Consider the following 27,862-nt stretch of genomic DNA (forward strand, 5'->3'; position numbering starts at 1 on the left):
ACATTTTTGGCAGGTTCAGTGAACTCCATTGTGTTTACCAATTTGGATCCTAATGTCTACCTGAATTTCACATGTTTCCAAAATAGTAACCTTTATTTTAATGTTATCCTCTAACATATGGACATGCACAGAATAGGTCTTGTGTAGGTGAAAACTACATTTGCTGTATGTGATAGAAAGATGTGACGGCAACACTACAGCTACGGTACATGTCTGTAGCACCAGAGCCTTTGTTGTAAATCTGTAAATCTTTCTTACAGATGTTGAAGCTTTCATGCTTAACTCTTGGTCGTGTATGTACAGTATTTATAGTGCTTGTATTTATAGTGTTTTGGGGGGGGGTGGGGGGAATGCTGTTCTTTGGTATGCAAAATGGCAAATGGTTGCACATCTGTCTGCACTATTATGTCCAGTCCAACCTGTCAGCGATGAAGAAGAAGCACTGATCCCCTACCTGAAGCCCTGAAATGGGCAAAAAAAAGAGAGACAATCATACAAACACTTACCAAAATTCAAGTTAAAAATTTATAGAAAGATGTAGAACACATGAGAGATTACACAATAACGTGTATGAGCAGATGATGAGTTATCACCCATCTGCTGAGGCCTGAAGGAAGGATATACAGTACCTGCAGCTGAGCAGTTTGGTGCCAGGTTGGAGTAGAGCTGACACAGGAGTCTGTATCGATGCATCAAAGGGTGTAGTCGCAGCTTTAGAGAGGAAAACTCTTCCTCTGGACTGTCTGCAGCTTGAGAGAAGGCTTCAGAGACAAACAGGCCGACGAGAACATAGAGGTATATGGCCTCTGATGTTCTGGGTGCTTGATGAGATGTAAAAGAAGATAAACATGAAGATACAACATTAGTGCAAGCAAACAGACCCACATACACACCTTTCTTTTTGATGAGGTTCATCATATCTGTCAGGTTGCAGAATATCACAAACTTTGTTTTTCTTCTCTCTGCGTTCCGGGTGTTTTACTGAGCACAGATTGCATAAATCTACCAGACAGATTGGAGTGTTCAAAGCATGTTAACTCAGATGGTGCAATGTCTTGTAGCCAAACCATTGATGACCTGCCATATTGGATTAGATAAACAAACATTTGATGATGGCTCCACTGGAGCTCCGGCATGCAGGTTGGGCGTTATTTACCATTAAAGTTGCCACCCTGTGTGCCACTTTTTCCTAGAATGGAAAGGTGGAGGCCTAAAATGTATGACTCATCATTGATCAGCACAGTGTATGTATGTGTGTGTCTGATGAGTTATTTGTATTCTCTTCGTTAGTAGAGCAGCTGCAACAATATCACCTCTACACCACACACACACACCAGATGCCCTCCCTGTTGCTCCAGCAGGCTGTCAACATTTTTTTTTCTTTTTTGGTATATGTCCCATTTATTAATTTTTTTCTTGGCACCTTACTCCCACAGCCATTGTCAGCTATTTCACTTCATTGGGGGGGTTTGTTATGCAAACCATATTAATTAAAGCAGAGGAGGAGTATTTTGTGTTTATCTTTGTCCTTTTCAGTGACTAGTGAGCTGAATTTTGCGGTTGCACATCATCACAGATTCTCATCACCTGAATCAGTGCACTTTCTTCTTACTTTCTTCTTTCTTTACTACAGTACACACACACACACACACACACACACACACACACACACACACACACACACACACACACACACACACACACACACACACACACACACACACACACACACCACGCACACAGCTCCCACCTGCTTTCCCATCACAACCTTGTCGCACTTCCAATTTTAATTTTTTTAATTAATGTCAGGAAGTTGAAGGTACTTGCTGTTCTCTTGGTTCTGACTCTCACGCCCACATAATGTGCTGTGTCATCTATCACACATCTGTCATATCCAGTATCAGTGCTTCTCTCTTAACAGCGTTAGGGAGCGAGGAAGCTACTGGGATTATGCAACGCGGGGCAAGTTGACAGTAAAACACCACAGAAACAAGCAGGAATACATCACACAGAGCCAACAAAACTGAGGAGAAAACCCCCCAGTTTGGATTATCAGAGTCTCCTTTCCTCAAGAAAACACAGACAAATTATTTAGTTGAAGGTAAATCATAGTTTAACACCGCAGTACTTCTCTGAACACATTTGATTAACACTGCAGCAGTGGTGTAGGCAGAGGGACGTGCCTCGATAAATCAACCAAGCAGGGACAAATTTAATTTCAAGGAGAAATATTGCTGCTGTGTGTACGGAGATACGAAAGCCTTTAGGGACCAGAGGAGGTATAGTATAAGAGAGACAAAGCGAGAAAGTGTGTTAACAAGGACACCACGGGCAAGGAGGACAAAGAAAACTACTCCAGCCTGCAGGAGATCACAGAGGAGACCACAACCTGGAGGGAACAGATCTGTCCTCAAACACAGAAGTGGTATATTAGGTGTTTAAGAGAAATGTCGTGTAAGAGCCAGTGGTGAAACATAACTAAGTACATTTACTCAAGTATGACATGCCTGTTCTTCTATGATATTCTACTTACTTCACTGCATTTCAGAGAGAAATGTACTTGTACTTTACTACACACAGGGGTGACAGAAGTAGTAATACCAAAATGTAAAGATACTACATTACAAGTAACAGTTCTGCTTTCAAAATAATCAATCAATTACAAGTAACAGTTCTGCTTTCAAAATAATCAATCAATCAATCTTTATTTTTAGATAGCGCCAAATCACAAGAAAAGTCATCTCAGGGCACTTTTCACATAGAGCAGGTCAAGACCGTACTCTTTAATTTAGACCCAACAATTCCCCCATGAGCAAGCACTTGGCGACAGTGGGAAAGGAAAAACTCCCCTTTAACGGGTAGAAACCTCAAGCAGAACCCAGCTCTTGGTGGGTGGCCATCTGCTTTGACCGGTTGGGTTGAGAGAGAGAAAGAAGAAGAGGGAAAGGGGGGGGGCGAATAACTACAATCATAACAACAACAACAACAGCAGCAGCAACAGCAACAGCAACAGCCAGGGAAGGATGCCAACAGGACTGTGAAGGACCGCGAAGGCTCGGCCTTCAAATAAGTAAATATACATAAGCATTATCAGCAAAATCTACTTAAAGTATCAAAAGTACTGATTCTGCAGCAGAATTAAACCTCTCAGTGTGAAATTATTATATATTATATTATTGGATTATTATTACTGTTGCATTAAGCAGCATTTTAATATTGTGGCTGGTTGTGTTGGTGTTGTGGTTCTGTCCCAGTCTGGCTCTATGTCCCACCATTAGATGCTCTTGGACTTTTTCCCTGTTTGTTGAACTGGACTGAGTGGGAGAAGACCCTTGTACAGGAAATTGAAGTTTGCTTTCACACTAGTTGTGAAATATGACTCAGGAGTTTAACACACATAGTTAGACGTCTGAGATGCGGCAATTTACAGTGCTGCTTGAAAGTTTGTGAACCCTTCAGAATTTTCTGTATTTCTGCATTAATATGAACTAAAACATGATCAGATACCTACACGGGTCTAAAACTAGATAAAGTGAACCCAATTAAACATATGAGACATATGTTGGTGGGCTTCTTTGCATGAACTGCGTGCTTCAGGTCCTTCCACAGCATTTCTTTAGGATTAAGGTCAGGACTTTGACTCGGCCATTCCAAAACATTATCTTTCTTCTGCTTTAACCATTCTTTGGTAGAACGACTTGTGTGTTTAGGGTCGTTGTCTTACTGCATGACACACTTTCTGTTGAACTTCAGTTCACAGACAGATACCTTGACATTTTCCTGTATAATGTGCTGGTACAACTCAGAACCCATAGCTCCTTCAATGGCTGCAAGCCGTCTTGGTCCAGAGGCAGCAAAGCAGGCCCAAACCATGGCATCATTCTTATGCTGGAATGCAACGTTTGCTTCTTGCCAAACATAATACTTCTCATTCAAGCCAAAAAGATTAATTTTGGTCTCATCCATCCACAGAACATTGTTCTAATCACCTTCTGGCTTATCCATGTGGTCTTTAGCGAACCGTAGACGGCAGCTTTTTGGAGAGTAGTGGGTTTCTCCTTGCAACTCTACTATGCACACCATTGATGTTCGATGTTCTCCTGATGGTGGACTAATGAACATTGACTGTAGCCACTGTATGAGAGGCCTTTAGTTTCCTAGACGTTACCCTGGGGTCCCTCGTGGTCTTCCAGAGTATTATACATCTGCTCTCAGTGTGATTTGTGTTGTTCGACCACTCCTGGGGAGGGTAACAATGGTGTTGGATGTCTTCAATTTGTACACAGTCTCCCTGACAGTCGACTGGTGGAGTCTAAATTCTTTAGAAATGGTTTTGTAACCCTTTCCAGCCTGGTGAGTATCAACAACTCTACTTCTAAGATCCTCAGAAATATCCTTTGTTTGAGCCATGATACACTACCACAAACCTGTGTTGTGAAGCTCAGAGTTTGACAGTGAAGACCCAGAATTCTCTTCTTTAAATAAGGCAGGGCCTCCCAGACTCACACGTGATTGTCATCCCATTGATTGAAACACCTGACTCTAATTTCCCCTTCAAATGAATTGATAATCCTAGAGGTTCATATACTTTTGCAACTCACAAATATGTAACATTGGGTCATTTTTCTCAATAAATAAACAAACAAGTGTAAGGTTTTTGTCTCATTTGTTTAACTGGTGTCTTTTTATCTAGTTTTAGGACTTGAATGGAAATCCGATCACGTTTTAGGTCATATTTATGCAGAAATAGAGCAAATTCTAAAGGGTTCACAAACATTCAAGCAGCACTGTATACAGCAGGCTTGTTAACATTTGTTTCTGTAGATTTGAATAATTTGCATTTACAGCCTCTGGGTGCCATGTTTGAAGAACTGCATCATCATGAAATTGTGTATAAGAGAGACTGCAGGTTATACTGTACTTGTGTATTTAAGTTTACTCATGTATATTGTTAGATGGGCTTGTTTCTGGGTTTTTGGTTTTCTATTTGCTCTGTGTTTTTCCTCCTGTGTTCCCAGCCTGCTTTTCCCTCCACACCCACCCTGCATCAGTCTTGTTTACCCTCCCCTGATCCCTGGGTCTTCCCCAGCCAATCAGCTCCTTTCCTGTTCTCCTGTTCCACCTGCACCTTTTCCCCTCGTCAGTTTGGTTTGTATTTAAATCCTGGTTTTCAGTTTAGGTTTGTTGGATCCTTTGCTGTCCTGTCTCCTCTCTCCTTTATTTGGATTCATCTGCTCCACTACTCCTAACAGTTGGAGATATATCTACCTATTTTATATAGAGTTTGGTTGTTTAATTTACTTTACAATACATTTCATTTACTCTTTAAAGGGTTTAGAGAATTTAATCTGCAAAGTAAAAAACAAATATCTCTATCTCTCTGGCAAATAAATGCAGTGGAGTCCCTCTAAAATGTATAGTGAAGAATAAACCGCGTAAAACTTAAGTATGAGAAGTCTGTGCTTAGAGAGGCACAGCAAATAATTAATGATCCCTCAAACATTCTTCATTCTGAATAGGAGCGTTTACCTTCTGGTGAAACTGCAGGTCTGCTGCACCTCTCAGTTCTTTTAAATCAAGGCTGAAGATTTTTCTGTTTGTAGTTGCCTTTATTAAATCAAATTTGAGGCTTTTTTTAGTATCTTACACTGCACTGTAACTTATTCTCCTGTTTTATCTGTCTTATTCAATTTTAGCTTATTTTTATTTCCAATTTAACACTTGTATTTAATGTCTTTTTATATTGCCTTGTGTTGCTTTTTATGTTCTGTCTTGATGCCTTTTAAGTTTTATGGAAAGCACTTTGTATTGCCTTGTTGTTGAAATGTGCTAAACAAATAAACTTGCCTTGCATACTGGCCGATGGTTTAGAGTACTAAAATGCAGACTAAACCGTTATAAAAACTAATTTGTCTCATCATCCATTAAGATTTTAAACAGCAGCAGTTAAATGCTGTGTTGGTGTAACACTACATGGTTACAGAGCAGTTTACAGTTGGTCTACATTGGCATGTGCAATACTTAAGTTATTGGTTTTATGTTGAACTTGCAATATTCTGGTACAATGCACAATACTAGTGCAATATTATTTTACTGGTTTTATAAGCTGTGGGGTGTTTATCGATTTCATTTGGCTTATGTTGTTTTACTGTGTGAATGATATAAGGTATGTTTGTTAAGTGTGTACGTATATCTTATAAAATTAAAATACACATGTACATAAGTTGTACTTAAGTATGTATCTGCATAAGTTTACTTTCCACCACTGCCTCTCTAGATGTGACATCTATAGTTCATTTACAAGATTTTACACACAAACAGCTTATAGAATATAATACATTATTAAAGATTAAACTACCCAGTCGTTGCGTAACTTAGATGAGCTCCACCTCGACCAGCTACATTAAAATGCTGCATACATGTTAATGCATCAATAATTGTCAGGAGGAGTAGCAGGAAACTGACCCAAATGCAGGAAGAATACAGCAAGCAGAGCAAATCTGGAGAAACTTCTTTATTCTGGGATTGTGCAGACAAAAACAAAAGCTGGCTGATCAAAACAGAATACAGGACGAGCAGAACAAACCGAACAAAGGATTCAACAAAGACTGAACTGAAAACCAGGGCTAAAATACAAACTGAACTAACAAGGAGATGAGGTGCAGGTGGGGAGATGGGGGGAGAAGCTCAGGAGAGGGGAGCGGGCTGACGAAACAGGAGAACAGACAGGGAGCCGACTGGCTGGCGGGGGAAACACGGGGAGCAAGGCAGGACTGACGAGGCTGATACAGAGCAGGTGTGGGGAAAACACAGAGCAGGGGAGGGCTAACGAGGCGTGATGCAGGGCAGGTGTGTAGATGGGCAAAGGAGGGAAAATACATAGCAGAAAATCCCAAAACCCCCAAAAAACACAATCCTCTTCATAGTAAACTCACAAGCATTGAACCACCACAGAATACACATGAATACAACTCAAATACAGAAGCAACATTACAACTTCTCTGTAAGAAACAGGAAACTAAAAAAACTCTCCAAATAACCAAGACTGAGTAGAAACAAAACAAAGACAGACTCACTAACAAAGGCAACTTAAATAACATCATGCCAGATAGTCTTTCAAAGATTCAACTCAAATCTACCTTTTCCAACACAATCCAGTCTCAACATAACAGGGAGAAAAGGCTGAGAGTCTCCGGTGGGCTGGAGGAGAGTGACTGAGGAGTTGATCATGACAATAATAATATTTGATGTTAATTTATTTAATAAAATCACATCCCACATTTCACTGCCCGTATTGAAAATGTGAGTATATAACAAATAAATCTTTGACTCTTGGATGTTATGATATATAATAATGTAACACTACAGGAGCCATTCTGCATAATGAGCACCTTTACTTTTGATATTAATGTACATTTTTCTGACACATTTGTGGTTGGTTTTACTTTTTGATTTTGAATACAGGACTTTTTTTGTAATAGTGTATATTTACAACGTGGTATTGCTACTTCTCCTCAAGTAAAAGATATAAATACTTCTTCCACCACCGTTAAAAGCATGTGAAACCAACACGTTGGTGTATGTCATCCATATTCCTTGTATTAGTATGCATATGTAATAGTCTGAGATTCAAATAAAAAGAATATCCACTTGGCGTAACTTTCAGTAGAAGATCTTTTGAGAATAGGAAATGTTGTGAAGCTAAATTCTGGTCAAATGGCTCTGCTCTACAGGCTCCTCAAAGTCTGCACTCAGTGCCACACCACAGGATTAAAAATGGTGAATTGACAGGTACCATGCTGTGGACTGTTTTTGTGTCTAATCAGGCTCCCAGGGACTGAAGCGGGGCATTCAGTATTTGAGGAGTCGGCCTGCTCTCCTGATGCGTATTGGCTTTTTGGCCTCTGTCTGTGCCAATATTATCCTCACTGTGCTCTGTAAGTATAAACGCTGTCTTACCCACCTCCTCCTATGTTTCCTGCCCTCCACTCTCAGTGTGTATGCTACATATATCTGCCTGTCTGTCTCTCTGTCTGTAAGTCTGAGTCTATTTCTCACTCCTGCTGATTATTCTCTCTCTTTATTTCAGCTCAGTGTGCCTTTGGACACCTATAATTGGCAATAAAAAAGATAAAGCGCACTCTCCAGTCCAGTGAGGGTCATGTAATAGAAAAAGCACAAAAGTCCATAATTGTGAAATATTTCTCCTGCAGGGCCAACCGTCTCTGGCAGCTCAGCCTGATAATGTGCTTGTGAGGAAACTCTCTCATTTAAAACAAACACCACTGGGGCTGTACGTGCTTGATCTATTACCACTGCCAGCCTTCTTCCTCACACGCACACACACATACACACACATACATTCATATATTCATACACACTCACACAGAGGCTATTGAGTACAATTTTAGGATCTGAAAATGATGACTCGCACATGTTGCAACAAGAGAAGGAAATAAAACAAAATGTCTAACACTTTCTATTCTGAATCTGTAACATATTTTAAGATGTAGATTTAATTTGATGTTATGAATATGGCATAGGAGGCACACACATTATGTACTGTATCACAGTGTAGTGACTGATAGCTGGTAATTACGGCTGAGCATCGGTACTCGATACCTTTAAAGTATCGACCGAAATAACCCAGTACCAAGTATTATTGAAACCTCTCCATTCAGATGATACCTACTTTTGATCCTTGTACCCAGATCTAAAAAAAGAGACTATTTCTATGGTTTTGAAGAATGCTTGCGGTGATTGGCTGCACCGCAAGCATTCTTCGATTTAATGCGACATGTGATTGGCCCACTACTGCAGTAGCTACAACCCATACAGTCTGTGGTGATAAGGAGGAGCGGTGGCATTTTACACAACTGATTGCTTCCATTCACAATATGGGTATCGTATTAAGTACTCTATTGGTATCGGTATCACTTTAAGGGTACTGGTATTGGTACTGGTATCGTAGTTTTTTTAAAGATACCCAACCTCACTGGTAATACAAATATTTTCACTTTACTCAGGAAGAAATATTTTTTCTCGCTCTATTAGGTGCACTGTAAATGCTTTTGTTTGAAATCTATGCACATTTTAACATCTGATCAAACACTTTGAGAGTTTACTGAGTTTGCTCAGTTGCTCAGTAACAGCAAATGTTCAAACTTTCCAAGATTTTGAGGACTTCTTGGACTTCTCATCCACGTTGACTTGAAAGTTTAGTTTGACGTTGGAAACAGCAGCTGACAAAACAGTCTGGACTCAAGGTACTCTTACTTATTCTGGACATGCATCTACGCTTCTAAGGTAAGTGAGAAAACTCAATTTGCTGCTGAGGGCCATGTCATATAGTGGAAAGCACAAGAACAAGCGAGTAAGTGGACCAGGGGTTGATTTCTCAGCTGCTGTTGCCAACATCTACTCAGTCTGTAAGCACAATTTTAAAATACCATTCACAGCAGTTGTGTAATATGTTATGAAATGAACCACACTTAACCACAGCACCTGCACCTGTTTTGTGGTATTGGTACTCTTTCCAGGAAATGTTAATGTCATTAGCTAATTTTCATAATACCCACTATTTCTGACGTGATTCACTAACCACAGTGACACTTTCAACTTACAGGTAATCGACGGAAAACACTATGAATATTATGCGAAATGAAGTAAAGGACAGTAAGATTGACTTTAAATTCTTCTGAACCTGACCAGTGCAAAAATGCTTTGTCATGTTTCCAACTCATTCTGACATATTGTTTGTGTCTATATGATGTCATCATGCCAGCATGTTGAAATAAAAGTCACATAAATGTATGTCTGTTATCTTTATTTATGATCAGTGTCACAGTACATATGTTAGTCTTCTTATGAAGCATTACAGAAATATTTTTAATAGGAACAAAGGAAGTGACAATGTAAAAAGAGGAAACTAAAATGTGGGAAATATCTAGCAATGAAACCACAGTAAGTTCATACTGTAAATGATCATTTCTCTTTAGTTTCAGCTTACGGAGAATCAACAGAAAACACTGTGAACTTTTTGCGAAATGTCTTCTTATGAAGCATTACTGAAATACATGTTTTATTTTTTTTGTTAGGCACAGAGGAAGTGACAATGTAAAAAGAGGAAACTTAAATGTGGGAAATATCTGGCAATGAAACCACAGTGAGTTCACATTGTAAATGATCATTTCTTGCAGCCACAAGGGAGCTATAAACTAAATTATTCCAGCGACAGCAGCAATAAAATCTTAGAGAGATTCACAGACTGAACCAAAGAGCATCATATGTTTGACGGGGGAGAAGCTAGTGGTGGATGAGAAAACACAACAGTATGAAAATTAAATTAGTTTTTAGCCAAGCTGGCAGCGTGGCTCTAGGGATGCTATGTCGCTCTGTCGGTTAGTCCACCGCTTTGATCCACACTGAAATATCTCAACAGAGCATGAATCCTTCTGACATTAGTGATCCCCTGACTTTTCATCTAGTGCCACCATGAGGTTGACATTTGTGGTTTTGACTGAAATATGTCAACAACTATTAGATGGATCAACACGCAATTTGGTTCAGACCAATTGTGTTGTGGTTGTCGTGGTGAGGGCAGTTGTTGAAAACAGGAAGAGAACATGTGGCTAGGTGTCCTCCTAAAAGTCTTTATTTTATTATTATACGTTCAACACACTATATATTCATCTGGTCCTTTTTGTATTACATCATGTAAATTAAATAGCGTAAATTAAACAAGAAGCATTCACATTTCCTCACTTATTTTTCCATAGAAACCAAATGCCCAGCCAATTACTTTCCTCTGGACTGATTTAGCCCAAAGTACCACTGTACATCCTCACAGACTCACTCTATCATCAGTGATTGGCAGGCAGGCACCAGGTGTCCCCCCTGGCCTCTGCATGCGTCTGTGGTTTTGAAACGGAACTCTGAGCAGAGATGTTACATCCGGCTCTGTGAGGAGGACTGCACCGCCCTGGGACAGCACTGCTCAAAGACAGGTGACAGGATGTAGATCAAATATGTGCATGATCTTCATTTAATGCTCCCCTCATCTTTTTATCTCATCTTCCCCTCATTGACAGTCAAGCGGTGTAGGGAGTGTCCAGAGGGATGGCTCCACTGTTGGGGATCAGTGTTACTACTTCAGCAAGGACAAGCTGGACTGGCTGGAAAGCAGAGATGGGAAATCATCTTACCATACTGCACAGCAAGCAGCAGCATGAGAGTTTGTATGTGCATGTGTGTGTAGTGTGGTTATACAGGCACTGAAATGACCACAATTTATCCACAAACTGCATAGATGGAAAATAGCACTTAGTCTGCGGAGCCCTGCTGACCAGCACAGGTGTTCCTCATTCCCCTTAATTGGGCCTGTTACTGTGTGCTGTCTGCAAGAGAGGAAAACTAAAGACACAAGGGTGTGTGTGTGTGTGTGTGTGTGTGTGTGTGTGTGTGTGTGTGTGTGCGCGCGTGTGCGTGTGCGCGTGCGCGTGTGCGCGCGTGCACTGATGGGGGAACATAAATGCATCTTTGAAAGCCAAGGTCACTTTATCTGGTGTTTACTCTTGCAAAGGCATAGTTTGAGATTTGAGGTTAGATTTAGGTTGACAGGGCTTTCTTCACAGCAGACATTTTGACTTGTCAGGTGTTACTAATATCATTAACGATGGCTCTGTTCTATTCAAATGTCCCAGTCAGCTATGACAGTGTGACAATGAGCCAGCATGCATAATAAAGGCATATTATGTACAGTACCAGTCAAAAGTTTGGACACACTTTCCCATTCACTTCAATTAAAAAGTGTGTCCAAACTTTTGGCTGGTACTGTTTGTAAAATTTCCCTTAAATGTATAAATTCAAAAAATCCCACATTGGGCCTTAAAGTGTTTACGATGTGAGTTTGTTTTACTGTAGCAAGTGATGATCCTTCCCGGTGTAGAAACCTGATAATGAGAGTGTGTGTTTGTGCACTTGTGTGTACCTTTGTGAGGACCAGTTTTAGCTTTTCGTCTTAAGTGAGGACATTTAGTCCATTCCTCACTAACACTTAGTCCTAGAGTTCAGATTGGGATTAGGTTTATGTTGTGTATGTAGGTCTTTATGGGGTTAAGGGCTGGGGATGCATTATGTCAGGGATGAGTGTGTGTTTTTGTATATATACTGATACATCTATCTTTGTGGAGACCAATTTGAGTTTTAGACCTTGGGGATGAGGACATTTTTGCAAACACAGGACTAAAGGAGCCAGATCCTTTTCTGTCAGGAATAACCTGCCAGAGAATCTCAGACTTGTAAATTCAACAACTTCTTTTAAGCCGCTTCTCAAAACTCACTTTTATCATAAAGCTTTCTTATAATCTTTATTCACTGATTTATTTATATTTGTTTTTAATAATATATATGTGGGAATATGTGTGTATTTGACCATTTATTCTGTCCTTTGTTCCTTTTGTGTCTGGCTTGTACAGCACTTTGTAATTGCTGGTTTTGAAAAGTACAATATATATAAACTTTATTATTTTTATTATTTTGGCTAGATCTTGTAGTGGTTAAGAGAGAGAGAATGATGGAAACTGGAGATGGTTGGACAACACAATACTGCAACACAAGTATAATCTCATTTTAATATCTAATGCATTCAATTATTCATTTTTTAATTTGTTTGTCTATTAACAATCCTGCATTTATTTAACACTTTAAATATTGATGATACTGGGGAAAATTGTCCAGGAGGAAATGTTACAACCTTAGATATAACCTAAGAAGTGAGATATACAATAGGTGCAAAGTAACATTTACAGCATGGCAATAAGTGTAAAATTCATTTTTTGAAGACAGATGCTGTCCATTCCTGAATCAAAACCTATGATCACAATTTTGAGAGCCAAAAAAATATAATGAATTCATCAGTAAACCCAGAGCTAGGGTGAGGAGAGCTTGTTTTTCACATTTGTCAGAAATGTTCACAGTTTTTATTTATAGTTTACCCTATCCATCCAAAGTCTGGAAAATACATATAAGACCAGGCTAAGCAATGTGGATTCTGTTTTTAAGTGATTTTCTTCCTTCAGATTTATGTTGTTGTGCATAACAATTTACACTTCTGAATCTCCCTCCAACATGGAACTTTCTGAAAGTAAGTAAGTAAACTCCATTCCACTACATTTCAGAGGGAAATACTGTACTTTCTACTCCACTACATTTATTTGACAGTTTCAGTTACTTTTCAGATGAAGATTTGACACAATGGATAATATAACAAGCTTTAAAAATACAACACATTATTAAAGATGAAACCAGTGGTTTCCAACCTTTTTGGCTTTTGATGTCTTACAAAAAGCAGTGTGTAGTCGGGGTCACATTTCAGATGTCTATGAGTTGTTAACAGCTCCACCAAATAGTGGTTTTTCCCTCTAAACTTGTCACAGGGTTTCATTTCAATAAATGTTCAACTGATCCAATATTTCACCAAAAATCAAAGATCAGAGAAAAAGTCCAAAAACTGAAACAGATTTGTGTTTTTCTTCTTTCTTCTCCCATTAATCATCTCACGACCCCTCAGATTTATCTGGTGACCCTTTGGAAGGGCCCAACCCCTACATTGGGAACCACTGGACTAAACTAGCTAAATGTATATAAAGTAGATCAAACTAGCTCCACCTCCAGCAGCTACAACAGTAACATGTTGCTTACACACTGATGATTCAGTATTAATAATCTAATGATGTCATATATAATAATATATCAGTCAGAGGGACCAAATGAGTACTTTTACTTTAATAATTTAAATACATTTTGCCACTAATACTTATGCACTTTTACTTAAGTAGGAATTTCCATGCAGGACTTTTAACTTGTAATGGAATATTTTTACATCGCTGTATTGTTATTTTCACTCAACTAAATGATCTGAATATTTCTTCCACCACTGGAGAAAGGTCAGAAGTAAAAAGTCCTCCCCTTAATCATTTTGTGACCTTTTGGAGGGTCCTGACCCTCAGTTTGTGAAACACTGCTGAAAACCATATTGGGATAACATCCCATCACCGCTAGATGACGCTGTTCTCTCTGGTCCGCCGCGACAGATGCTGATGGACAGCTACACATGTCCCGCCCACTTCACTTTACTGTCCAATCAGAGATCACGTTGCTTTGTTGTCGTACGTGTGCTGACAGAGGAACTGAACTATCGTGAGGGAAGCTATCTGCTAGAAATCAACACAACAAGGTAAACTTTAACACATGCAGCCTCACTTTGACATCTTTGTGGAAGCAATTACGTGCATATCTTATTTCCCGGTTATTTATGCATGACAGTCGTGTGATTCGGAGTACCAGAAGGGTTTAAGATGAACTGAGGCCTAACGTCAACGGTTAAGTGAAGCCTTGCAGTTGGTTAGCCGTTAGCAACCGTGCTAGCATGACACATTGAGCTTGAATAATAACGAACACATAATTTAATGTGTGTCGACAATCAAAAAACAATATATTTTTGGTTAGCAACGCATATGTCACTCACATTAACGTCTGTTAACACGTAATGTCAATAACTATAATGTTAGTGAGGCAACAGCGGCGTAACGTTAACACAGCGAGTTAAAGGACAGGTTCACAGTTTTTCAAGTGTGTCTTAAAACAACGATCTGGTGCCCATATGAACACTGAAAGAGCTGTAATCATTCCTCCTGATCATACTGGCCATTAAAAGATCGCCTTCAAATGTACTTTCAGTGTAAGTGATGGGGGACAAAATCCAAAGTGTACATTTTGTGCAAAAATGTACTTAAAAGTTTATCTGAAGCTGATATGAGGCCTTAGCAGTCTGAGTTAGTTATATCAAGTGGATATCTACCACATTTTTAGCATCAAATTCCCTCTTTGTGTTTCCTCAGACAATGTTTCCCCTTTGAGCTTCGGTGGAAGTATAGTAACAAAAAGAGGGACTTTGGCACTAAAAAGACTGTAATGTTGAAAGATATTTACTTAATTTGACTAATTTGGATGAAGCTTCATATTAGTTTCACATAATCTTTTAAATACATTTTTACACAGAAGGAGGCTTGTGGATTTTGTCCGACATCACTTACATTGTAAGTGCATTATGAAGGGATCTTCTAACGGTCAGTATGAACAGGAGGATGATGGAGAGAAAACCCTGTTTCAGTGTTCATTTGGGCTTCTGACTATCGTTTTAAGACAGACTTGAAAAATTGTGAACCTGTCCTTTAGTGTAGTTACATACCTGTTATTCCTTGATATTTCACATATTTCTGTGACCATTAAAATGCCGTTAAACACAATTAAAGCCTTTGGTAAAATTTTCACATGTCGTTAGGCTCTCTCCACAAATGTTTCAAAAGTATGTGACATGACATTTAGTAAGTTACACACACTTTTCCAAAGTATTGTCACATTATTATTTAGCCATTTTTCTCTCATGCAATTGTACACAACTTTTTTGATGAAAATTTATTAATTGTTTTGAGTCATTATTCAAAAAATTGCAAATTTTCTGGTTCCAGCTTCTGAAACATGAATATTTTCTGGTTTCTTTAGTCCTCTATGATGTAAACTAAATATCTTTGGGTTGTGGACTGTTGGACAGCACAAAGCAAGACATTTGAGGATGTCACCATGGACTTTGGGAAACAATGATTGCCATTTTTCACCATTCCCTGACATTTTATAGACCAAACAACTAATCAATTAATTGAGAAAATAATTGATTACTCAGTAATGAAAATAATCTTTAGTTGCAGCCCCACACTTTAAACAATCTAGGTTGAGCCAATTTGTGCCTGTCATGTATTGGCATTATTCACGTAGCTAAGCATCTGTTTGTCTGAATGATGAATACTTAGCGATGTTTAAAAAAACCTAGAAACTTGTTAAATAACATTTACTGATGTCCTGAAGGTGTTTTTATAATCCTCAGATACTTCTAATCATCTTGATGAAAAAATATTCAGTCCATCTTCTACCATCTTCGTCTGGATTAGGAAACAGAGTCACAACTTGGGCAGCGGGGCAAAAGTTATTTTAATTATGCAGCAGATAGAATATTTTTTTATTCAGATAGTTAGAAGAGTCTGAAGAAGTGTTGTTATGACCTTCTGGGACCCTGTATACTTGAATCTGTGACTCGAATGCAACGGTAATATATAAGAGGCACAAACTGGGGTGAGGTTGGACTCAAAGCTCAGAACCTCACAGCTTGTTAAGATGTTACTGGCGCTGAAACATTGAGTCAATCAATTGTATAGTTGATTGACAGTAAAGCAACAATTTTGATAATCGATTATCTGACTGTTGGTCAGACAAAACAATCAATTTGAAGACAAAACCTTGGGTGAAATTGTGAAGGCATTTTTCACAATTTTGTGATTGACTATTCAGATGCTATTTATAGATTAAATTATGAATCGAAAAAATTATCAACAGATTAGTTGCAGCCCTATGATCCGTCAGTTCTTGTCACTGAAAATAATCTAGTTTCAACTTGCAGCGTTTTGTAGTAACACATGTACTGTATGTCACCCAACAGTGTTCTCCGTGTAAGTTGTACTCATAGAATATTTTTAAAAGTGCTCTGCTTGACCTTTACTCAAGTATATTTAAAGTTCTGTTCAAGTAAAATATAATTAAAGTAACAGTACTTAGACTTGACCATGACACTGCAATAATCTTATCACCACTACCAGCACTCAAAGAAACTTAAAGTAATTTTTTAATTAAAGAAATTTAAAGAAACTTGAAAGTTGATAAAATCATCTTACTGACAGCATCATATACAGCATACTCAGCTTGTTGCAACTGTTCATTTAAGCTATATGACGTTTACACTGAGTGACATATTCAAACCCAAGACTCCATGTTTTTATGGCTACATTATTCCACCCACTAGAAATATTTTAGATGTGTTGTGCATAACTTCCTACACATTTTCCCAAAGTTCAGCTTGACAAATGGAAAGTTTGAGATCGCCAGCAGAATTCAAAGAATGTTTGGTGGGTTTGAACAATGTCTGGCTGCACAGCAGGAGTTTGTTGAGCATCAGCGTTAAATCAGGGTTTTTCTCTCTGTGTTGTATGGTGGATCGGGCCATCTTAAGTTGACTTACTCATGAGCACAACAGCTCATATCTGTCTGTGCATTCGTTGAAACTCACCAGGCGGCACTTCATTACAGTAAAATTTCAAGTCTTAGAAGTGGTTCGCAGTGATCTTCAGAGCAATTTAAGGTTAGTTTTGGCTGAAGAGGATTATGGGAAAGACAGATGAACCACTTCTTATTAGAGCTGAGATCCTCCTGAAGCGAGTGCTGCTTTAGTGAGTTTGGGGTATGACACAAAGTGGAAACTTAAAACTGTCAAATCCAGTTGTGAATTGTTTTCATTCCAGTAGCCTTGCACCTTCTTATTATTTCATGACACTTTTTATTCTGGTTGTGTTTCACATTAATAGTTTATAATAGTACAAATAACAGAAAAGCAGGGATAATAACAAAACAATGTAAAATGTTTTGAATGGTGTTTGTGGTGCCTGTTACACCGTACGGAAGATAACAGTTGGCACTGGGACACGAGTAGGGTTTGTTATATTAATTATTATTGCTGACATTATGCCTGCATGATACACAATTAAACATGGATGACAATAATAGGCTAATGAATTGAGAAGAGGGCAGAGCAACAATGCAGTCATTATCTACGGCCGTTACTGCATGACAGAACAATTTAGCACAGTGAGTAACAATGTGTCCCTTTGCGCTTTGGTATGCTTAGAATTGTTATTAGTTATTTTCAGTTTTAATATTATTATCTTTAGTACTTTTATGTATCTCAGTGGTGGTCACGCTGCTCTGTCTGTATCTGGAGAGCTTCATTCTGCCTATTGAGCATATTTTTCCAGCCGTCTCTCACTGGTATGAAGCCAGATTTGTCCTCCTTTTAAATTCAAAAGAAATACACAGATAGATCAAATCCAGCCTCAGATGTAGAAGTTGATTTGACTTTTTTTTTTTTTTTAAATACCTGAAATTAAAAGAGGTACTGTGTCTCTGAAACACGGTGTAGGTTAATTTGTTTGGCTGCAACACATGCCTGCTCATCTGTTCGGCGTGCCTGGTAATATGCTCTTTAGACCTCATTGGTGGTGGTCCAGTGGGACAACATATGGAAGATGTGCAAATTTATCAGATTTAGGATAATACAATGCAAAACTATTTTTGTTGGCAATAATTTTGTATTAAAGTAAGATGAATAAGAACCAGTCAGACTCGTCTTAGCACAACACTGGGTATCCAGACTCTCTGTTGCATTAATTGTACGAAATGGCCTCCAGTGATGAAACTGGTCTGCTGCAACTGCAATATTTTTATCATGTGTCTGTAGACTAAATCTCCCTTGTGTCCCAGGATGTGTCCTGTGGGATAAAGATCTTGAAATATCCCATTAAAGTCAATAGGACATCTTATCAGGACATCATTGAAATATTTGTCAGTTGAGGCACTTTCGAATTAGAGGGATCACAAGAGTACAATCAAACAGACATGAAATTGTGTTATTTTTTATATTCGGTTAATTTTTCTTGTAAAGCTCGTGGGTTACAGATTTCGAAGTCGGGTAAAGCAGAGAAAAGAGTGAGAGGTTCTGCATCAGGGACTTGTCCTGGTGTTTGTTTCTGCAGGGATGCACTTGCTGGAGTCTAAATATCTGCTCCAGGCACAGGCAGATTCCTGTCACTGCTTTGGTAATTATTCTGGTGTTGTCCTCAGGCCGAGATGGATTTGCATCTTGTGTCTAAGCAGGGAAGGGGTTTTGATGAATATACATGCCCTGATTCGCATTCATTACACTTGTTGCCCGCATTGGTGCAACCCAGTGCAGCTACTTGTCCGCTATTTGAGTAGCTCTCCAGGTAATTTGAGGATTAAGTGCTTTGGTCGAGAGTACTTTGCTTTTTAGACCTTAAATGAGGAGGGAGTATTGTGTTTTCAATTTGATGTCCTTTCAACAGAACACAAGTGGCTGGACCACATGTATGGAGTCCTAGTATTCATTAACTATGCACTGTGATCATTAATAGTGTATTAGACAGCATTTTCCACCACTATAATGAAGTGCCAGAGCCCTGACGATAACAAGGATATTTTCTTGATATTTATCATACTTGTACTTTCTGTATAACTCTGCTGGTCTCATGTGTATCTCTGTAGTACCTGTGTCTAACCTGCTAACTGTCTCACCTGTGTCCCCCTGGTATCAGATGGAGGTGGAGCAGCTCCTGTCTCTGTCAGGCTCTGCACTGGCCCAGGCTATCAGCTCTCTGCTGGAGACCCCAGGCCTCTATGTCTTCTCTGACATCCTGGAGCTGCCTAATGTCAGAGAGGTAAACACTTCCTCACACTTTATCTCTCTCACCCTCTCTGTCTTCTGGGACCTTTTCAGTCCTGGCATTAAAAAAAAACAACAAAAAAAAAAACATCCATCTGATTCACAACCACAACAAGAAGTAATCATTCAAGTGTTAATGCATCCAGGACACACTGAGAATCTAATCACCTAAATCACACTCAGGAGGTGATCAGTGCTGTGACCACATTGTAAGGTTAGCATGAATGAACACAAGTGTATTTCCTCACCACATGGGACCACATTTTTTTTAATAAACATATTTTATTGGCATTTTAGGGATCATTACAAAACAGTACAGTGACATGAATTGCTCCCATAACAAACCCATTCAACTAACCACCGCTAGCCTTTTGAGCTTCTAATCTTAGTTTGAGGAATTGTGCTGACAATGACAATAATAGCAAAAACATATAACAGTTAACAATAACACAAATGAATGAGGTATATTAATGTGAAGAAAAAGACAAAATAATGAAAAGAGAGGAAAATGCTTATGTGTGTGGGTCCTTGCGTTACATAACAGTCTGTTGGGAGATCTTTAGTGTATTGCCAACATATAGGATTCGGCTGCTACATTATAATCACCTCAATCAGGTGTTCTTGATGGGGAAGGGAAGTTCAAACTCGTCATTGCACCCATTGACTGTATATAAATATGGACATGACAGCTCCCCAAAAATGAAGTCAAAACATCTCGATCGCCCCCTGGTGTCTGGCTGCAGTATAGGTCATAAATCCCACCTCCTCCATGTTAGTGGATGGGACATGAGCCAAACTAAAATATCAAAGTACACATCAATTAATTTTTCCCAAAGTTCTTATCACATTGATGTTTGTCCAAGAGATAAATTTTCTGATAAGTTTGTGTTTAATTAGTTATTTGACAATATAAAAAGGTGACGTGACAGCACGATTGACAGTTGTGACAGCTGCTCTCAGACCACCATCAGACGGCGCAGGGAGGGGGACGACTGAGGGGGCATGTCCGTCACCCGCCACCTGACTCTACTGTGCAGACTCTGGCTCCAAATGATGTCACACAAGCAAAATGGCAGCTCCCAGAAACAAGATATTTTGGCTTCACTTTTTGCATAGCGGCAGGAAGTGGAGACGCTTCATCCATCTTTATATACAGTCAATGATTGGACCAGATTTGCAGAAGTGGAAATGCGTACGCATTTGTGCACCAATTGACGTAATGAAAATCACAACTCACCTCCCAATTAACACATCTATACTTAGAATTCCTTGGCATGATGGTGCTATCAATTCATTACCAATGGATTGTATGACATACAGTGGGGGTCTGAAAGTCTGACACCACTAGTCAAGATACTTCTATTTTGCATTTGTTTTGAATGTAATACTATTTTTTTTCATTACAATTGATAATATCAGCTTAACAATTTGAGTGACAAGTTGAATCTTTGAAAAATGTACATGAATTTCAGAATATGTCAGTATTTGGTATGTCCCCCTTTTGCTTTAATGACAGCATGCACTTGAGCTGGAATGAACTGCACAAGGAGGAAAGTCCATGACAGTGAGGACCCCTCGGTCTTATTTGATCTTCAAGTAGTTCTTGTAGAGCTTTGGGGTCATTATCCTGCTGCAGTATGAATTATTTTCCACAAAGACGCAAACCAGAGGGTACAGCATGTTTCTGAAGAGTGGAGTGGTACTTCTCCTTGGACAGGGTGGTGTCCAACTCCAGAGTAGGCAAAACACCCCCAGACTTAAATATTCCCACCACCATGTTTCACTGTGGGTTTGATACCCTGCAGTTTCATTCTCTCTCCTGTTCTTCTCCTTAAATACACCCTTCTGTTACTGCCATACATCTCAAACTGGGCTTCATCAGTAAATAGGGTTTTTTCCCAGTCATCCACCGTGAAATGCTGGTATTTCTTAGCCCACCCCGAGCGTTTGGCCTTGTTTCCCCTCCTGAGAAGTGGTTTAGAAACTGCTACTCATCCTCTGAGACCACTACAGCACAGCCTTCTTTTGACAGTACTTTTGCTGATTGGAGTCTTGTGTTCTTTATTTAGCAACTTCTGTATCTGTGATGAAGCTGCTTTTCTATCTCTCAGGGAACTAAGCTTGATGTATTGATCTTCTGATGTTGTGGTCACGTTCGGTCTGCCTGATCGTGCCTTGGATACAACTGATCCAGTTTCTGCAAAGCGTTTTAGAGCTCCATGCACTGCCCTCTTAGAAACCTTTAGTCTAGCCATGATTTCACACTGAGAAAGCCCCTCTTTGCTTAAAATAACAATTTGACTTCTGACACTTTAACTTAGTTCTGATGCCATGTCTCCCACTATCACAATGCTACTTAGTTAGCAACGATCTGCTGGAAACTTGAGGCACGGCCATATTTATAACAGGGGAACACTGGCTGCATGCTGAGTTACTTGAACGAGCCTCTGATGAGTAGATGAAGTGTCATCTGAACACATGCTTCAATGGAAGAGATACAACTCAAGGAAATCTGACCTTTTATATAAAGGAGTTAAGTTGGTCAATGCCACAAATTTGCTTAATTGCTGATGTAGAAATAGTTCAAAATCTTAAATATTTCCTCTTCATTTTACATGTCATTACTTCTTGTGTTTTTAAATGTTTCTGAATCCTCAAACTTTCTGATTATTTCCAAGTGTATGTGAAAATATTAGAGATTTTCATTGTGGTCTCAGACTTTTGGACCTCATTGTATGTCATATGTTAAACATTTAACTCTATTTTGGAAGTGAACCGCTGCTGGGACAGTAGAGTCTGATTGTTAAATTCTTTAAGGAAAACTGAGGAAAGGATGGAGCAAAAGCAAAACTAAGATCTGTATTTGTCAAACTGTTAAAACTGAATATTTGGGCTTAATTGAAAGATAAAAGTAAAAATCCTTCACTCATACTCTTAACCTCAAACTTGATACAAACTATATATCATGTTTCTTATAACTTAAAAATGGTGTTTCTTTATAGAAAGAAACTCATTTAAAAGAGCTCCAAAGGATTTTACAATATGTTATAGGTCATAATGAATTGATTCATTATCTGAAGCAATTAATATATTGTGGTTTCAGCATATCATTTGCAATTTTTTTTGCAACAATAAAGCTGGCAATGACTTTGCTTGCAATCACTTTACATGTGTCTTCATTGTCTGCACTCAGTGTGGTTCTGCTCTCTCCTCCTAAATTCTCAGCTAATGTAGCTGTTAACTGGCTACATTAATGTCTTTCCTGCTCCAATTTGGTTTTCTTTTTGTTTCCTTGTCAGACAATTTCCTATTATTTCTATCCTATTTCCCAATGGAAAAGTGATCTCAGACTTTTGGGCCGTACTGGATATTATAACTTCATTAGATTGTGGTTATTTTTAAAAGTAAAATAACTTATCTTTTCAAGTAGAATGAAAGGATTTTCATTTTTGAAGAATGAACAATGGGGCAGATTTAGGGTAAATCCTCGTCTCTGATTGGTTATTCCTCCTCTGAGCGTACATGTAATTCATCATGTGTCCACTTAAGAGCTGCTCTTCAATCTTCTTCCTACACTTGGCTGTAAGTTGCTTGATAAGTGTAATTAGTTTTTTTTTGTTTGTTTTTTAGAGCTGTTTTTTGCCATATGTCAACTTTTCAACCTGAGTGAAAATCATGTCGCAGCTGATTGCTTTGAGAGATTTTGAGAAACATACTGATGCTCCTTCTCAGATACATTTTAAACATGTGAATATATAAGTAGTTAGACCTACCAATGGTCTTTCTCTGTCTCTTACTCCCGCTGACTCTCAGCAAGACATCTCCTTAGTGTTGCTCACTCTGCATAGATAAAAAGCACTTGCTGTTCTCACGTAGAGTCTCATTACTTTCTTTCACCTCTTCTTCCCTCTACACCACAGCTGGAGAATGGCCCTCATGCACCGGTGTACCAGCTCCTCAACCTCTTTGCCTATGGAACCTACTGCGACTACAAAGGTATTACAGTGGCAGCGCAGTGTAAATAAGTAATAGGTCCGCCCCGCAACTCCTTTATTGAGCTGTATTTCATTGCTGCAAGGCAGGCACCTTGACACAGAGGTTTTATACATCCTCACCTGAGACACTGCAGGCAGGTAATTCTAGTTTTTATTCTAGTTCTTTTATCTGTTTGGGCAACTTTTCATCAAGCGTTCTGATTGGCCGATTATTGTCTGTGTCACAGCAGTGCTGGCACAAATGAGCAATAAACTGTGTTTTTTTGCGACTAAATTTAGTGTCTGCGTAATGTGCTGGAAAGCTTCAGCGAGAAGTGGAATGTTAATTATGTCTAATTTTATGCTGAATATCAACCAATCGCCTGAAAAAAGAATGTAGCCTACTTTATTGTTCCCTTCCTTTTTCGAGTCACGCCGACAGAGCACATTTACTTTCATAGAGCTGTGTAGTGGAGCCCTTAGAGGAGCTGTCAGAGCTGCCATCTCAGGGGAGAGAGGTGGAGGGGGGGGGAGGATGTGAGGCCTGTCACCAGGGGAGCGTGGCGGCAGGGGACAGTCGCTGGAGTCTTCCTCCGACTCTGTTCTCTGACTGCTTAAACAGCTCCACACTCACCTTCGTGTCTCTGTGTAACATTACACTTCAGAGTAATAAGTAGTGCTTTGATACTATGTGACTGTTTGACCCTCAGCAAAGTGACACTTACATACTGCTCTTGTATGAATTTCATTGTCTCTTTTTTTTTTTTTTTTTTTTCTGTTTTCTCTGCTGCGTTAGAGAGAGCAGCCTCTCTTCCAGAGTTGACCCCCGCACAGAGAAACAAACTCCGCCATCTGTCCATCATCAGCTTGGCGTCCAACCTCAAGGTACTGGTTCATTCTCTTCTCTTCCAGTTTTCCTAGAGAAGTGCGGATGAAATATAATATTATATTATAGTACTAGATTTTTTTTTTATTTTTTTTTTTTATCTGCACCCATCATTGTGCACTCATTCTGTAGGCTTCATAAAGCCCGACATGAATGATTCTGCTTTTAAATGTGGCTTTGCTTTTTTTTTTTTATTCAGACACACAATCCAAATTTTTAATAGAAGTTCATGTGAGGTTGGCTGCGATTCAAAGCTTGAGGCTGTTTTTATATCAGCTAAATTAGAAGTAAAGCAACAGACGAGCCTCAGATTTCTGAGGTAAAAGAAACTGCTTGTGTCATTTTAGATTTCTTCCCCCTCCCTCCATCTGCTTGATAAAGTGTTAAATGTTCTTTTTAAGGCATCTCTCATTTGCACCTTCCAACCATACTGTACCTCTCCTATTGCCCTTTTCTTTCTCTGCTCATGATAAATAATTGACTCATTATTCTCACCAGCTCTGTCCTTTCCTTTTTTTGTTTAACTTAATCTTTCCACTACCATTACTCCCTTGTATTTCTCATTAATATGTCACATTTCTCCACATGTAAGCCTGAACTCCTGTAATCTCCCAGTGAAGGATTGTTAAATTCCAAACTCTCCTTTCATCTTCCTCTGGCAGTGACATTTAGGCAAATGAGCAATTTTACTGTAACATTTTTGTCATTTTCCATCGAAGCGGAAAGTGGAAATTGTTTACCTATGTAAAAAAAAATAGGATATGAAGATTTAAATCTCTGTCTGTTCTCCCCTCAGTGCCTGCCCTACTCGCTGCTCCTGCAACAGCTCGAGCTGAAGAATGTGCGGGAGCTGGAAGACCTGCTGATCGAGGCCGTTTACTGTGACATCATCCAGGGCAAACTGGACCAGAGGAACCAGCAGGTGGAGGTAGACTGCAGTGTGGGTCGTGACCTGGGCCCCAATGAGCTCCCAAACATAATCAACACACTGCAGGAGTGGTTAGTATCCCCCTCTGTGTGTCTGCACACACTCAAGATTTATGTGTCAATTATCTGTTTTCCTAACTCACAATCTGCCTCCTCTTTGCTCTCGCAGGTGCACAGGGTGCGAGGCGGTGTTGTGCGGTATCGAGGAGCAGGTCTCGAGGGCAAACCAATACAGAGAGAGCCAGCTGAAGGTCAAAGTTCAAGTGGAAACCGAGGTCAGTCCGTCAGCCCAGAGTCCTCCCCTGCAGTATAACCAGTAAATGTGACTCTTGCTTCTTCAGCATCTCTGATTTTAAGCTTGTAGCTACTTGTGGCATTTTAGTTTTTTCCTTCCTTTTCTTTTTTTTTTTCCATCTTGTTTGAGAGTAAACTCATACAGCAGCTTGTCCAAACCTATAATTTGAACTCATCCCTCCTCTTAAATCTTTCATTTTTAATCTCTCTTCCCTTTTCCCTCAGGTGTCAAACTTACAGAAAACGTTAAAGGCCAGTGCCGCCTCTCCATCGTCAGGCCCCGCCCCCGCCGGAGCCGCCTCCAATCAGGACGCAGACCAGCCGGCTGAGCCACGAGACCCCGCCTCCTCTCAGGAACCACGACAACCAGGCAAAAAAAGCTCAAAGGTGAAAGGGTGAGTACTGTGACTTTGTATTTACTGTGATTATGTAAAGGTATGTGATTTTACACGGGGGGGGGGGGAGCCAAAACTACTCTGAGCATCTTGAATATTGAGAGGCTTTTTATACAAAAGGAACCACCAAGAGTGTGCATAGAAATTACCTTCATTTTTCTAGAACATGGCCAAACATTTCAGAAATTGAACACATAAAATATGTTTACTGAAACTGTTTTATTCAGAATTATTGGCGCACCCCTAAATCAACTTTGTGTTGGTTTTTTTAAGCAAGAAATGCTATTTATTTTTACATGTCACAAACTTGGCACAAAAAGCTGCATGTGGAGGATTTTTTCCATTAAGATTCTTTTATTGCTGCTTCTCTGTTTGTTCTGTAAAGCACTTTGTAATTGTGGTTTTTGAAAGGTACTTTATAAATATGAATTTACCTAGTTATAACCACAGCACTATAAAGACTCTACTTCAAACACTGAATTAAAGCCATTAGTCCAATGTTCTTGTAGAGAACAAAGTTAATTCAACAGGGGACCGCTATGTTTCCATTTTTTTCAATAAACATTAAAAAGCCAGCTGCTGGTGTAAATGGTTTGTCTGTGTGTGAGTGCGTGTGTGTGCATTTGCATGAAGTAGCTTTATTATCAGATGCGCAGCAGTGTTTTTGCGGCGCTACTCTAACCCTGCTATCAGAGGCTCCTTTTCTGTTCTGCTTCCATCCGGCCCAATTACCAGTGGCTAATTTCACATCTGTCCTGGATTGTAAAATGTCACTGGATATACAAAATGCCCCAGCGTACTCTCCTCCTGAAAGAACCGTCTCCCCCTCCAGTGATCACACGAGATGCTTCGCTTGTCTGTTGTTTATGTTGTTCCCGCTGAACAGAAAGCAGTGATTATTTTCTGGCTGCCTGTCACATTTTGATGAAGCATAGAGCCCTATAATTTTCCTCACTCAGCACTGCACTTCATTCAAGTGAAGCTCCACTTCATGTTTTGAAATCCAAATTAATGATAGCTTAACCTCAATCCTGGAATTAAAATGAGTTTTGACACCATTTCTTTACAAAGCTATTTAAAGGACGGGACTGATACAGTGCAGCGGTTATTATTAGAAATGGGTTATTTGCAAAAATTCTTTTTAATTTGCAGAAATAGAAAATCCACTGAGATCAATTTCAATGCAACAACACTGATATTAGATATTTTAACACAAAGACACGTTTGCACCCAGGTTGCATCAGTAATGCTGGTTCAGTGTTAATTATTAAGATATTAATCATCTTAAAAAATCCCAAATAAATCACCAGTATAATTTTTTTTTTACTGGTCGTTTCCTCCTCAGGCTGCGTGGCAGTGGGAAGATCTGGTCCAAGTCCAACTGAAGACAAGAGGCTGGAGACAGCTGCACTGATGGACACTCTCACTGATTAACGGACTCATGGACATATTGTCGGACAAACTGATGCATAAAACAATGTGACCAATGTTCACGGACACCCTCGCAACACTGACACCAAAACCAGGAAGCTTCAATGGGAACTTTTCTCATCACCTAATCTCACCTTGACAGATTCAGAAATACACACTGGCTGATGGAAATGACACGTGTGACATCCACTCTTGCAGTTGCTAATAGCCTAACAGGCAGACTGTCAGTGTATATATACATACACACACATGCACACACATACACACCACTCAGACAGAACAGTCTGCAGCAGGAGTCAGTTGCCGTTGACCAGAAATAGGATCAGTGTATTTGATGCGTACGTGTGTGTATCTCTATTGGTTTAAACGTGTTCTTTTGGTTTTGATTAATTCTGTTACTTTGTATTTTTTCTCTGCTGAGTTGAGACATGTATAAAATCTGAATATAAATTGTCAGGAAATAAAACGAAGCCCTGTACTTATCCTGACTGTCTCATTAATGTCACTGTCACTTCTTTTATTAAATGCACTTCAAAGTGCATCTCTGGAGGGT

General features: G+C 39.3%; 2 protein-coding genes across 2 annotated transcripts; both read left to right on the forward strand.

Annotated features, from left to right (window-relative positions):
* Positions 1-1,134: 1,134 nt before the first annotated feature.
* On the forward strand, positions 1,135-12,654 carry si:ch73-86n18.1 (uncharacterized protein LOC564061 homolog). The gene is given in 9 exon segments (XM_044359070.1): positions 1,135-1,140; positions 2,322-2,387; positions 2,389-2,425; positions 7,827-7,937; positions 10,867-10,895; positions 10,898-11,006; positions 11,091-11,128; positions 11,130-11,188; positions 11,190-12,654. Coding segments are annotated over 9 exon segments (543 nt in total). The 3' UTR covers positions 11,278-12,654.
* Positions 12,655-14,129: 1,475 nt separating this feature from the next.
* cops7a (COP9 constitutive photomorphogenic homolog subunit 7A) lies at positions 14,130-27,792 on the forward strand. Its single transcript, XM_044360222.1, has 8 exons — positions 14,130-14,236; positions 19,275-19,397; positions 23,323-23,398; positions 24,173-24,261; positions 25,059-25,261; positions 25,359-25,464; positions 25,709-25,878; positions 27,224-27,792. The coding sequence occupies exons 2-8, from the start codon at positions 19,275-19,277 to the stop codon at positions 27,261-27,263; spliced, it is 807 nt and encodes a 268-aa protein (XP_044216157.1). The 5' UTR covers positions 14,130-14,236; the 3' UTR covers positions 27,264-27,792.
* The last annotated feature ends 70 nt before the right edge of the window (positions 27,793-27,862 follow it).

The sequence above is a fragment of the Thunnus albacares genome, chromosome 8 (genome assembly GCF_914725855.1).
Source record: "Thunnus albacares chromosome 8, fThuAlb1.1, whole genome shotgun sequence".
Lineage (NCBI taxonomy): Eukaryota > Metazoa > Chordata > Actinopteri > Scombriformes > Scombridae > Thunnus > Thunnus albacares.

Coding starts and splice junctions, on each gene's coding strand:
- cops7a (XM_044360222.1), top strand. CDS start 19,275: ATGGAGGTGGAGCAGCTCCTGTCTCTGTCAGGCTCTGCACTGGCCCAG. Junction 19,398..23,322: donor AGCTGCCTAATGTCAGAGAG/GTAAACACTTCC, acceptor TCTACACCACAG/CTGGAGAATGGCCCTCATGC. Junction 25,262..25,358: donor ATCAACACACTGCAGGAGTG/GTTAGTATCCCC, acceptor TTGCTCTCGCAG/GTGCACAGGGTGCGAGGCGG.